The sequence below is a fragment of the Schistocerca cancellata genome, chromosome 7 (genome assembly GCF_023864275.1).
Source record: "Schistocerca cancellata isolate TAMUIC-IGC-003103 chromosome 7, iqSchCanc2.1, whole genome shotgun sequence".
Lineage (NCBI taxonomy): Eukaryota > Metazoa > Arthropoda > Insecta > Orthoptera > Acrididae > Schistocerca > Schistocerca cancellata.
Genome location: NC_064632.1, coordinates 178679052 through 178694365, shown reverse-complemented (window position 1 = coordinate 178694365; position 15314 = coordinate 178679052). Strand labels below are relative to the sequence as shown.

The window sequence follows — 15314 nt, the reverse complement described above, 5'->3', positions numbered from 1 at the left end:
TCAGGCAAGTTTCTCAATTTTTTCTTACGAAATTGTGAAAGGAAACACAGCATAAAGTAACAATAGTTGCCTTATGCGGATCAAGGTGAACTTGTTTTCGTAGAACACGAAAAACAAACGACAGTATGCCAAAGGCACTTCCAACAATTCATCAGGCTCTACTGAGCCTGTAATTAAATAGTCTTTCTTTGCTGCCTTTGTAATGACTACATGGGAAGGGTTACATGACATGTCCTTGTAGTGCAAAGGCGTTGTCGGCAACAATTACGTAGGGGGTGGGCACATCTCTTCCACACAGAGGTTCCGATTCTGGTGTGTGTGCAACTCTTCTGCTTGAAGGACTTTGTTGAAGGTTGTGGGATTCAGTACACCTCCATCTGAAATACATCCTTTCACTCCCACATCCGCATATAGAAACTGGTAATCTGCATCCACTAATACCATTAACACAGTGCTGAAAGTGTCTTTATAGTTGTAATATGTGCTTTCAACATGAGCATGATTAACAGTTTGCACGTTTTCCATCTAAAGCCCCTATGCAGAGAGGAAAGTTCCAGCAAACCTCAAATTCTGGTGCAATTTCCTCCCATTGTGCTTCAGAATTCAGTACCTGAAAAAAGATAAAAAATCTGAAGGAAGTTTTCCCCCTTTTTTTTTAGTGTATATCGAAAGAGAGATGTGAAGAGCCATCAACATCACTGGAAGATGGACAAAGTACTTCAAATACTAATTCAGAGCCTTCTATCAAGCCTCCACAAAAGAAGGCTAAAGTAACATCACACATTCAAAGTTTTGAAACATACTAGTGAGGAAATGAAATGAAATGATCGTATGGCATTGTTGGCCGGGAGGCCCCATGCGGGGAAAGTTCGGCTGCCGTATTGCAAGTCCTTTTTAGTTGACACCACTTTGGTGACTTGCGAGTCAATGATGATGAAGAACACACAACACCCAGTCATCACGAGGCAGAGAATACATTCTCAGGAAAAAGGAGTACAAGTTCAGGTTGTTTTAGAACTACGTAGAATGTGAATTTCAAGAAATTCCCAAAAAAGTCTTGCTATTCTCAAAACGAGGATAAAAGACTTCATTTTTGCCGCTAGCGCTGCAGCTCGGAAGGGAAAAGATGCTGCAATGGCTGGGGCCCCATGGCAGCCAAGCATGAACCTGGCAAAGAGCAGTGAGCCCCCTGGGGGGACTTTAATTAAAAACAGTCAGAAAATTTTTATATTTTAACAGAGGATACCAATGTTATGTAATGCACGGTATAGCACTCTCAATGTAAAAAAAAAAAAAAAAAAAAATGAAAAAAAAAATCGATAAAGATACAGTTCCTATAGTCTCTCAACTTTTGGTATTATTTCACTGATTTTAGATTTGGAAATCCTACACATATACTCCAAAGAGCTGTACGAATCTCCAGTAGCTAAAAAGTGTAATGTAATGGCAAGTTGTTCAGCAGGGCTTACAGCTCCTCAAAAATTTGTATCCTTCGATGTGTAGTATTGTGCTGGCATATGTAGTAATACTTCAAAGTCCGTCATTGACATACTAACAAAATTTTTGAAACTGTGTGTGTCTTGATCCTTTACGCCACTCATCACTGAAGTGTAAGTTCCATGACTACACCGTTTACTGAGAAACTTACGCACCCACCAGGTATCTTCCTTTCTCCTTTTATTCTCCCTTTTCACAATTATATTGACAGCACTAGCAGAAATAAATAGAAGTTCTGCTTTGGACACCATGTTCTGTGAAACTGACAGGTTACATGTTGCCAGTGAGAACACTTGCACTGGCTACATGTACCGGGCACATGTCCCTGAATTAAGTCAGATGTACACGTGCCGACATACTTGCACAAATCTCCACCAGAAATCCACAAGTGTGAACATAGGTTTAGGGAAAAAGGTGGCTGAAATGTTTATTTTGCATGATAAATACATTATCCTTGCATACATTGGTACACCACAGTATATACAGTACAACTCAGAAGGCCAGTATTACAATTCACATGTAAACATCATGAAGCGTCTTATCATAATATATTTGCGACAAACGTTGTTTCTATCTTGAAACAAAGTTACTGATAATATAATATACATGGATAGGTAAAAAATCTACTCGCTGGGCAGCAGCAGGGGAACACACAGGAGTGGCTCCTGGCAGAAGAATTGAAGGGGAAGGAAGAGGAGTGAAGGAAAAATACTGGAGAGATTTAGGGAAAGAGATACTGTTCAGAAAAGTCACTAAGAACTCCAAGTCAGGGGTGATTTACCGTACGGGCTGAGAAGGAAAGACTGATTGTTGGGTAGTGTACCAGACAAGATTTGAAAACCCAAGAGCTTAAAGGTGGAAGAAAGCATAATATGCAAGACAGAGATTACTACTAAAACATGGTGCATGAGCTGATAAGAGTGAAAAGCCAAGTGCATTGAATGTAACAGAGGTGGTAGGGGGGCGGTGGCGAAAAACAGAGAATTCAGAAAATGAAAGATGCAGAAAACTAACACTTCCTCATCCCCTCAAACCCAGAACCTCCCACACAAGAACCACAAAAGTGCCCCACTTGTGACAGGATACTTTCCGGGACTGGATCAGACTCTGAATGTGTCTCTCCAGCAGGGATACGACTTCCTCAAATCCTGCCCTGAAATGAGATCCATCCTTCACGAAATCCTCCCCACTCCACCAAGAGTGTCTTTCCGCCGTGCACCTAACCTTCGTAACCTCTTAGTTCATCCTTATGAAATCCCCCAAACCACCTTCCCTACCCTCTGGCTCCCAGCCTTGTAACTGCCCCCCGGTGTAAAACCTGTCCCATGCACCCTCCCACCACCACCTACTCCAGTCCTGTAACCCGGAAGGTGTACACGATCAAAGGCAGAGCCACGTGTGAAAGCACCCACGTGATTTACCAACTGACCTGCCTACATTGTGAAGCTATCTATGTGGGAATGACCAGCAACAAAATGTCCATTCGCATGAATGGACACAGGCAGACAGTGTTTGTTGGTAATGAGGATCACCCTGTAGCTAAACATGCCTTGGTGCGCGGCCAGCACATCTTGGCACAGTGTTACACCGTCCGGGTTATCTGGATACTTCCCACTAACACCAACCTGTCAGAACTCCGGAGATGGGAACTTGCCCTTCAGTATATCCTCTCTTCATGTTATCCGCCAGGCCTCAACCTCCGCTAATTTCAAGTTGCCGCCACTCATACCTCATCTGTCTTTTAACAACATCTTTGCCTCTGTACTTCCGCCTCGACTGACATCTCTGCCCAAACTCTTTGCCTTTACAAATGTCTGCTTGTGTCTGTGTATGTGCGGTTGGAGATATATATATATATATGTGTGTGTGTGTGTGTGTGTGTGTGTGTGTGTGTGTGTGTGTGTGTGTGTGTGTGCGCGCGCGCGCGCGCGCACGCGCACGCGCACGCGCCTGCGTACGACTGTATACCTGTCCTTTTTTCCCCCTAAGGTAAGTCTTTCCGCTCCCGGGATTGGAATGACTCCTTACCCTCTCCCTTAAAACCCACATCCTTTCGTCTTTCCCTCTCCTTCCCTCTTTCCTGATGAAGCAACCATTGGTTGCGAAAGCTTGAATTTTGTGTGTGTGTTTGTGTTTGTTTGTTTGTGTGTCTATCGACCTGCCAGCGCTTTCGTTGGGTAAGTCACATCATCTTTGTTTTTAGATATATCTTTCAATTATTATATACATATAAGCTTTGATTTTATAGATACAAAACAAAATTGACAGAAAGTATTTAGTATTGCTACATGATATAGCTTCCCTCTTATGTTACTTATTTAAAGAATAACATACTGATTTAACCACTGAATTTATAGCTATTGTTAACCCTCGAGCAGGTGACCCACTTTTCATAACACGAGCATGCGAGGTGTACTTTGTACACATGTGAAGAATAGCTGTCTTTATGTTACCAAGGTAAAGATGTATGAGCAAAATCACTGTTTAATCTTAGTTTAACTAAACGATGGTAAAATAAATTGCATAATATGAGCTAAAACCCTGTTTAACCAAAGGGTAATGAAACAAACTTTCGTTGTGTCACTCTGTAGCCTCGAGCAGGTGATACCCCACTATAACAACCCATTTGAAGCATTAAACAGTGCTGTTGCAACAGAAGCCAGCTAGTCGCTTATCTGACTGCTAATTATCTCATAGACAACTGCCTTATTGTGGGATTGTGCTGCTAGCTCATAGTCTAGGTCACTTTCTTGCATGCAATATAATTTTTTTGTCACCTAGCTCACTGTTCATTTTATATTACTGCCGCTCACTTGGACATATGACAACAATATTTAGCTGAAGCAATAATGAGGGAATAAGTATGGGCTTCGAATTGTGAAACAACAATGGAACGGGCAAAACAGTTTTATTTGTGGTTGATGAACTATACTTACATGTGAACTTTATTAGTGGGCCTCCATGTCATATACTGTTAACACTTACGTACCAATGTATGCAAAGATAATGTATTTATCACACAATATAAATATTTCAGCCAACTTGTCCCCTAACATACACACACATGCTGACTGTGTTGTGCACTGTGTGATGTTTCTCAGGTGATCTTTGGAAGATTATTTCGTCCATGTCCATTCCAGTTCCAGTTGTTGTCCAGATGTAACAGTGTGGCACATATCTGTTCATTGTATAGCAATTTCATATAACAGCTGTGCTATAGGGTCCAGAAACTAAAGTGAGTAATTTATTCCTGAATTTTAGAGATGTTCTCACTTTTCCTAATGACAGATCTGGTCTGTATGACCACATACGCTTTTTTTTTTTTTTTGCAAGGACTTTTATTTCATACCAGTCTGACGTCTGTTGAATAAGATAAAGAACTGCAGTATGTATACATTATTTCTCATGGCTGCCCTGTTTTTTGCTTTTGTGATTTATACTACTAACGTTTTTTTACAATTTTTGTACTCGAAAATGACCTAAGCCTGAAATCTGGATTGTGTAACAATAAAATTTGTTACAATCAAATGGCGGCAGCATCATAATATATATATATATATATATATATATATATATATATATATATATATATATATATATATATATATATATACACAAACCCAATCATCCTGGCCGCCCCATTGTAGCTGGTTACCAAGCCCCCACAGAACGTATCTCTGCCTACGTAGATCAACACCTTCAACCCATTACATGCAGTCTCCCATCCTTCATCAAAGACACCAACCACTTTCTCGAACGCCTGGAATCCTTACCCAATCCGTTACCCCCAGAAACCATCCTTGTAACCATTGATGCCACTTCCTTATACACAAATATCCCGCACGTCCAGGGCCTCGCTGCGATGGAGCACTTCCTTTCACGCCGATCACCTGCCACCCTACCTAAAACCTCTTTCCTCATTACCTTAGCCAGCTTCATCCTGACCCACAACTTCTTCACTTTTGAAAACCAGACATACCAACAATTAAAGGGAACAGCCATGGGTACCAGGATGGCCCCCTCGTACGCCAACCTATTCATGGGTCGCTTAGAGGAAGCCTTCTTGGTTACCCAGGCCTGCCAACCCAAAGTTTGGTACAGATTTATTGATGACATCTTCATGATCTGGACTCACAGTGAAGAAGAACTCCAGAATTTCCTCTCCAACCTCAACTCCTTTGGTTCCATCAGATTCACCTGGTCCTACTCCAAATCCCATGCCACTTTCCTTGATGTTGACCTTCACCTGTCCAATGGCCAGCTTCACACGTCCGTCCACATCAAACCCACCAACAAGCAACAGTACCTCCATTACGACAGCTGCCACCCATTCCACATCAAACGGTCCCTTCCCTACAGCCTAGGTCTTCGTGGCAAACGAATCTGCTCCAGTCCGGAATCCCTGAAGCATTACACCAACAACCTGACAACAGCTTTCGCATCCCGCAACTACCCTCCCGACCTGGTACAGAAGCAAATAACCAGAGCCACTTCCTCATCCTCTCCAACCCAGAACCTCCCACAGAAGAACCACAAAAGTGCCCCACTTGTGACAGGATACTTTCCGGGACTGGATCAGATTCTGAATGTGGCTCTCCAGCAGGGATACGACTTCCTCAAATCCTGCCCTGAAATGAGATCCATCCTTCATGAAATCCTCCCCACTCCACCAAGAGTGTCTTTCCGCCGTCCACCTAACCTTCGTAACCTCTTAGTTCATCCCTATGAAATCCCCAAACCACCTTCCCTACCCTCTGGCTCCTACCCTTGTAACCGCCCCCGGTGTAAAACCTGTCCCATGCACCCTCCCACCACCACCTACTCCAGTCCTGTAACCCGGAAGGTGTACACAATCAAAGGCAGAGCCACGTGTGAAAGCACCCACGTGATCTACCAACTGACCTGCCTACACTGTGATGCATTCTATGTGGGAATGACCAGCAACAAACTGTCCATTCGCATGAACGGACACAGGCAGACAGTGTTTGTTGGTAATGAGGATCACCCTGTGGCTAAACATGCCTTGGTGCACGACCAGCACATCTTGGCGCAGTGTTACACTGTCCGGGTTATCTGGATACTTCCTACTAACACCAACCTATCCGAACTCCGAAGATGGGAACTTGCTCTTCAATATATCCTCTCTTCCCGTTATCCACCAGGCCTCAATCTCCGCTAATTTCAAGTTGCCGCCACTCATACCTCACCTGTCATTCAACAACATCTTTGCCTCTGCACTTCTGCCTCGACTGACATCTCTGCCCACTCTTTGTCTTTAAATATGTCTGCTTGTGTCTGTATATGTGTGGATGGATATGTGTGTGTGTGCGAGTGTATACCCGTCCTTTTTTCCCCCCTAAGGTAAGTCTTTCCGCTCCCGGGACTGGAATGACTCCTTACCCTCTCCCTTAAAACCCACATCCTTTCGTCTTTCCCTCTCCTTCCCTCTTTCCTGATGAGGCAACAGTTTGTTGCGAAAGCTTGAATTTTGTGTGTATGTTTGTGTTTGTTTGTGTGTCTGTCGACCTGCCAGCACTTTCATTTGGTAAGTCACATCATCTTTGTTTTTAAGTATATATATATATATATATATATATATATAAAATAGAGGGAAACATTCCACGTGGGAAAAATATAATTAATCTATCGACCTGCCAGCGCTTTTGTTTGGTAAGTCTCATCATCTTTAATTATATATATATATATATATATATATATATATATATATAGACACACACACACACACACACACACACACACACACTGTAAAATACAGGGGCTACCCTACTGTGTTTCATGCCAAAGCAAGGCAATATGATGAGCAAAACAATGTCTCTCTCTGTGTGGGAATCATACGATTTCTATGTGAGCAGAATAGGATGTAGACACTTGGACATATGGGAGTATGGTTTGAGTCCCAGTCCCGCAAAAATTTTCACATGTCACTTGTGAATCTTACATCCATTGTACAATTGTATTCACAAGTTGTGAATGCATTTCATAATTTAATAATGCTGCAAATAATCAGCAGTGTCTGCTCCTCTGGACATGCACACATGCCCAAAAGAACATTTCATCTAACTATGAAGAACTGTAAGATACATATACTACCCTACTGTATCTACATTATATCTGTCCTTCAAACACTGGAAAATACAGGATGGAATGTAACAATATTATCTCTTTCTTCCTGTAGTAAAGTTATGCACAGAGATATAAACAAGCAGGGACAAAATAGGGAAAACATTTTCTTTGGGAAAATACTAAAAGTACGTAAAAGTGTTTCCAAAATATCTTCCTTTACTACCTTAATACAGTTCTCTATTTCAAAGCAAAATATTAGTTTTTAAGAAGAAAAAAAATGAGGGTGGCAGGTAACAAAAGCATCAAAACTTCCTCTGAGAGAAACAAATCTCTAAAACATTGTTGTAAAAGACATAGTTTCCCAAGAATTTGATGACTACTCCAAAATCTGAGCAAAAGATATACAGTATGATGAACAAGTAAGCAAATATTATGTACAAAGATAATCTGGAAATGAAGTGGTATCCATTTGGAATGTTATCAAAAGAGAAACTTCTAGTGCACTGCTAAACAAGAATATATAATGATGTTTATCATCAGATGGAGTCAATGTCAATGTGACAGACCCAAAATTAGTTGTGAAAAATGCAGTACTTCATATCATTAACTGAAGAAATCATTCAAGTACATTGTAAAGAGTCACACACATTCTTCTCCAGAAAATAAATGGCAACAGGTCATTGTAATATGTGTGCAAAACAAACCAGAATTAAATTATGGTTTAAAATAAAAGATTGAAGTAATAAAATCTGAAGTGGTGTTGATGAAAGAGCAGACTTCATATTAAAACCATGTGTTTAGCACATAGCAATGCCATTGTCAAATATTTCCAACATGTCACTATAAACACATTTTTTCTGTAAGTTCTCAAAACAGAAAAAGTTTCACCATTACTGAAGAAAAGTTCAATCTGATATAGTTCAAGAAAGGTTCAACTGGATATACTGTTCAACTACAGATCTGTTCCACAGTTTTTTTTTCCCAAATGTGCTACAAAAACTTTTCCATGACAGACACTCATCGTTGAATAGTCTGGCTGCTGGAAGTCTAAGTCTACCCGATCAGCAATCTGAGTTTTTAAATCTTGATTTAAACTCCCTCAGCATGGTGTCACTGCAGAAATTTTTCTTGACCTTTCAAAAGTCTTCAATATCTTGGATCATAAAACTCTTTTCGCAAAATTACAAAGACGGGATATGAAGGGACATAGCACACAGGAAGTTATGTTCGTGTATGTGGAACTGCAGGTGGAAGGTATCACTCAAGTAGGACTCAAATGACGATAAAATCAGAGACTACTGATAAAATGCAGAGTTCCTCAGGGTTCAATACTGAGCCCATTACTCTGTGATTTATGTGGATGACCTTGCTGAACTTGTCCTTTCTCCCAGAAGTTCCAATCCTGCAAGGTATAAAGTAGAACTTCCATCAAGTCTGGAAGGTAGCAAAGAGATACTGGCTGAAGTAGGGCTGTGAGGGAAGGTCATGAGTCATGCGTGGATAACTCAGTCAGTACAGCACTTGACAGCAAAAGGCAATAATGTAACATTTGAGTACCGGTCAGGCACAGTGTTTAACCTACCATGAAGTTTCTGTTTTTATATTGCCTGTGTAAGAAATTTCAGTTTCATTTTTATCTGGCTTGTTCAACATCTTAAAGAGTGCAATGGGCAGTTACCTATGTAGTATACTACGAACCATTTAAAGAAGCCAGTCTTTATAAAAGTACCTATGCAAATGCATTTGCAGTACAGGGTCTTGGAGAAGTCAGGTGCAATCCCTGTGCCAAGACCATCCAATGATTGACTATAATGATCCATTTTTGGTTGCATATTGGAACCAAGTTACATTCACTGAGAAGTTTGAGAATTGTACTGTACCAAAAATACCAAAGTTATTCCGTTACCTCATTGCAATCAGAATTATTTCAGATGACCAGGAGGTGTCCTGCATCGCTACAATGTGTCCATTGAGAATTTGCAGGTACATAAATCACACCTTCATTTGTACAGTGATACTACTATTGAATGGTTCACTATAGAAAGAAATTTTTCATGAAAATACAACACAAGTCACTGTTTTAACATCACAAAACATTAAGACCAGTTTTCATTTTTAATAATAAGTACTCTATCACAATGAACATTAATTTAAGGCTAAAAGAAAGATGGTAATAATACATGTTTTGAGGAGCATAGAGTAATGGAAAAGCCTAAGACAGTATTTAGTGTGAAGTTTCCTGATTTTTTCATTAATTACTTTTGATTCTGGAGGAATAATGTGGAAGAACTTTAATTATAGAAATCTTTTTTGTAATGGCTATTTATTCAAAACATAAGAAATCTGATCCTCAGCAACTAGTTCTAACTACAGGGAATTAAAAAAAAAAAACATGTGAGACCAAGGATAAAGCTTTTGCTGCCACACCACCACTTATGTTGGTACCATATCACAGACTGAAACTAAGAAAAATAATGAAAATTGCCACATGGATACAATTGTCATTTCAAAATAATACTTTAATTTATATGGCATCCAGTAAACTCAACAAATGATAACCAGATGAAAGATGTAGGTTTTCTGTTTTTATGACAACCACATTAAGTGTTGCATCTGTTGGTGGTTAGATAAGCCACATCATCAAAATTAAATTTTTTTGCTTAATAATGTATCTTTTTTAAGATGAGGATTGAGATGTAGATATTCATATTTAGTCCGTTCCCTTAAGGTAACAGCAATCAATGAAGGTACAACTAATAGAAGAATAAAGAAATGTAAACAATAATACAGAGTAAGAAAAAAAAAATCAGAAAAATTATGAGAAATACAGATGGTGATATATATTCCTTTCTGCCCTGCACATCCTCACCCAGTAGCTACCTTGCCATTATAATATTAAAATATTGTGGATGACGTGTGTGTGTGTGTGTGTGTGTGTGTGTGTGTGTGTGTGTGTGTGTGTGTGTCAGTCATAGGAGATGATGGTAAAATACAATATAAATCAAAAATTAAATATGCAAATAAACTGTAATTTAAATTCCCTTGATGAAAATATATATTCAGTATATGAGGTTTTTTTTTATTTATTTATTTAGGCTTTTGGCAACTACTCACTCCTTTCGAAACATCAAGTACGAGATCGTAAAAGCTCATAACTAAAATGCCTAGTTTTTTTTTTATACACATTAGAATGGGTGATAAATCACATCACAGCAGCATTAAGTTACGTGGAATGTCAACAGGTCTAACTACTTCAGCTGATATCATTAATCTTTGAAGTTTGTTTGCTTATACTGGTTTGGGAAGCATTATGCATCATTAGGCATTTTTGGTTATGATAGTTTGTTTTGCTTATCGTCATTTGGAGCAGAAACTCACGCAAGAAGCAACATTTCATGCTCAATATTAGTGTGCATGCAGGTATTTAGTAAGGAAATGATGGGAAACAGTGATTTGTTACACAAAACTACAATGCAGTTTCAAGGCAGTTCAATAAAGAGATCAAGCTTTTTACCTCCGTGGTGGCAGCATTATTGATGGAGGCAGGAACCCTTGAAGCTTGTCCATTAGCTGTTGGCGTGACTTCATTCCCTTCCCATCCCATTCTGCCCTCTGCATCAGGTCATCTCGGCCACTACACATCATATAGCTGAAAAGAAATAGTGTTATAAGCACTCTCCGACAAAAACACACATATTGTGTTTTTACTTCCTAGTCTAATGTAGGAAACACAAATTCTGACCTTTTTTCTTCAAATTAATAGCTACACTGCTCAATCGTAACTAAAATACTGTGAACAAATAATGCTGTAATATTCTGGCAATATAACTATTTCAACAATTTTTTAAAACTGCAAAACCTTCATGCCTTTCTCGAAGTAGGAAATGTCTATGTTTGTGAAAAGTTACATAAAAAGTATAATAAAGTAGCTTTACACTAAAATACTGACTGCAACAGACCAGTCTGCTCCTTCTGTAGCAAACAAAAGAAGCAGAAGCTACAATTCTTTTCTAAGTACTTCCTCTGTTTAAAACAAAACTGCAACACTTGTACAGTGAGAAAATCATAAAAAAGTACTACAGCAATTGAATGACTTTCAGCAAGTAGTATTAGTGTTTGCAGTTTTGATATTGTTATTTCCATCTTTAATGTTGTTTCATATATTAACTTTTGTGTTCAGGGCAAGCGTGTATTTTGTTATAATTCTGCAGAAATCCTGTTACATGAAAACCAAAAGATGAAGCAGCATACTTTATACACCTGAAAAGAAACAAGGTTACTGTTAGCACAGTAAACATACTTTACATGGTCAATCAACATATTCAGCCATGGTAGTCTGTGATTAGAACCAAGCAGGGGATACAGAGAAGGAAGGGCCACAAGGGAAATTAGCTATGAAACGTTAGCAACAAATGATATTTAAAAATTGGAGAACATAGAAGAGTCAAAGAAATACAAGAGAAGGACACACTGAAAATAGATGCAAAGATGAAACAAACACTGATGATGAAAGGGGAAAAAAAAAGAAAGAAAGAAAGAAAGAAAAAGAAAAGAAAAAGAAAGGAAGCAATTAATGTAGAAGTCATCAAATATGGAAAAAATAAAAACAAAAGAAAAAATCATTTAAATGGGAATAATAGGAAAATTATGGCTCTGTTAGTTAGGTACACATTTTACAGACACTATGATGTGGTAATGGCAGAAATGAAGTGGATTTGGATGGGAGGGGGGGGGGGGCGACGCAGAGTAGTGATTAAAGAGATAGAAAAAGAAGAGTGGTTAATTTATGACATGGCATGAGAGCCAAACACATATTGTGTAACTAAATCCCGTTTGTAACAACAGAAACTCCAGGTAGGAATATCAACAATGTAGGAAAAGACAGATTGCTACATACAGTAAAGAAGACACATTAAGTTGCAGACAGGCACAATTAAAAGACATTTACATAAAGCTTTCAGCCACAGCCTTCATCAGCAAAAGAGGCTAGAGTTGGCGGCCGTGTGCGCTTGAATCGGGCTTGCTTATGTGTGTGATTGATGTGTTTTTCTCTTTTGCTAATGGAGGCTGTGGCTGGAAGCTTTATACAAGTGTCTCTTAACTGTGTTTGTCTGCAACTTAAAGCATCTTCTTTATGGTAAGTAGCATTCTATCTTTTCCTACATTATTAAACCCCATCTGCATTATGTTAAAATAAGTTATGGAATCTGTGGAGATGCCAGTGCAACCATAAACTGACACAGGAATCTAGATTATGACTGATCTGTAATGACGTCTGATACGCCCAATGGTATTGCATATTTTCGGCAGAGACATGATTTACGTGCCCACTTATTCTCACTGACAGCAGAAGTCAAGTTGAAATAAGAAGCTCAACTGTGGTTCCACATTAACATGGATATGACATTTCTTGCCTCACAAAATTTCTTCCTTTGTTGAAGTATTCCATACTTGAGATAGAGTTCATGGGTTGATGCAGTGTGAGAAGTGTAGGTAGCAGTGGACTGACTGTGAATCAGTATCTGAACACTTAAGTTTCACATGGAATTATTGATGTCCACAAAAATGAAAGCATTTCTGTTAGTGGATTAGATCTACACAAAAGTACAGAGATAGCTATAAGCTACACTGAGGAATTTCGAAAAAGATTCCAGTCGGAGCTGCTGATAGTTGCAGTCATATGTGCCTGAGGTGTGCTTGCTTGTGTGAATGTGTATATGTTTTCTTTGCTGAAGAAGGCTTTGGCCGTAAGCGATAATGCATAGCAATCTTTTTGTTATGCCTGTCTGCAACTCAATGGGTCATCTTTACAGTGAGTACCGATTCATCCTTTTCCTAATACAGTTGATATTCCAATCTGGAGTTTCCATTGTTTGAATTTGGAAAAATATTACACAAAAAATGAAATCAGGTGCTCTAGGAAGTTAAATTAACTTCACATTGTTTACAGGTAATAAAACTAAACTCAAAATATTGTGACCAGGCATAATGCCATAGGTTCCTAGCTTCCAAGTAAGTCTTCTCTAAGCAATCCATGGAACAGATAGAATACGGGGTTCCTTTTGGTTCTACAAAATGTTTATCTTCAGAAGTGCAAATGTTAATGAAAAACAGTATTATTCTGTTACTAAAATGTATTGAAAAACTTCATTCATACATTACTATTTCAACCCCGTATGGAAATTGAGGAGGTGGTAGCAGGTAATGTCACAAAACAGAACTGACAAGTGTTGGAAGATTGTTGTGAAGCACCTCCTAGGACATATAAATTGCAAACCCTATATTAAAAATTAAGAGAGGCATGGTGTCATAAGGTCTTGTGTAAGCACAGCTGACTGTAAAAATTAAAATCAGATAAATCTGTGCACAAGCCTGTGCAAAATTTCTCTCTAATTAAAGACTTTTTTACTCCTTATCATCCTGCACATAATATTTTCTAACACAATCACAAAAATATTTTGCTTATTCAATTGTAAATATAATATTCAATATGTAACATGTATAGAATGCCACACCTGCTGAGCTTGTGCACACGTGCTGTATTGTGGTTTAGTGGAGTGAGCTCATTGCGCAATACGTGCAATGCATCCAAGACACGGCCATCTTCGAGGAACTCCAAATACTTCTGCTCCAACAGTAGGAATTTCATCTCCTGCACAATCAAAAGAACAGTTCGCAGTAGAGAGTATCAATCATATTGGATAGTATGGGCTGTGAAATTCCCAAACTAATTCTGAGGGGAAAACAATGTATCAGACAGTAACAAATAGTATCAAACCATCATACATTTATGTTCAACTCTGATGAAGCATACATTGTGACATGTTCTCTCTTCACAGTTAAATTAATAATGGACTTATTTTAAATAAAATATGCAAGGACCAAATTTTTATGTTTTGAAACAAAATCAAATTTGCATTCTTTACATTTAATGCCAAGCCTTTAACACTAATGAAAATGGCAACAATGTATTATAGGCTGCACATCATACTAATGTATTGTATCACCCGAATATTTGTCATCTCTGGCATAAACAAGGCTATATCTCAGCTGGGTTGTCCAAAGTATGATCATGTAGGGTATCAAGTGAAACTGGTGTCTGAATTGAGGATTTTTTGGTAGGAACAATGCAACATGTTATCCTGTATGGAGAGTCAGCATCAGATGTAGACCCTTGCTCCTCATGTTGTATATTAATGACTTTGTGGACAATATTAATAGTAGCCTCAAGCTTTTGCAAATGATACAATTATATATAATGAAATACTGTCTGAAAGAAGCTGTATAAATACACTCCTGGAAATGGAAAAAAGAACACATTGACACCGGTGTGTCAGACCCACCATACTTGCTCTGGACACTGCGAGAGGGCTGTACAAGCAATGATCACACGCACGGCACAGCGGACACACCAGGAACCGCGGTGTTGGCCGTCGAATGGCGCTAGCTGCGCAGCATTTGTGCACCGCCGCCGTCAGTGTCAGCCAGTTTGCCGTGGCATACGGAGCTCCATCGCAGTCTTTAACACTGGTAGCATGCCGCGACAGCGTGGACGTGAACCGTATGTGCAGTTGACGGACTTTGAGCGAGGGCGTATAGTAGGCATGCGGGAGGCCGGGTGGACGTACCGCCGAATTGCTCAACACGTGGGGCGTGAGGTCTCCACAGTACATCGATGTTGTCGCCAGTGGTCGGCGGAAGGTGCACGTGCCCGTCGACCTGGGACCGGACCG

General features: G+C 39.3%; 1 protein-coding gene across 2 annotated transcripts in view; it reads right to left on the bottom strand.

Annotated features, from left to right (window-relative positions):
* The window catches only part of LOC126092586 (WD repeat-containing protein 26), a 146152-nt gene that overhangs the window by 105168 nt on the left and 25670 nt on the right, over positions 1 to 15314 (bottom strand). For both annotated transcript variants that reach the window (XM_049908273.1, XM_049908274.1), the window contains exons 4-5: positions 14097 to 14233; positions 11096 to 11230 (exon numbers count right to left, since the gene is read on the bottom strand). In XM_049908273.1, the coding sequence (XP_049764230.1) occupies positions 11096 to 11230; positions 14097 to 14233 (272 nt within the window). The remainder of the gene's footprint in view (positions 1 to 11095; positions 11231 to 14096; positions 14234 to 15314) is intronic.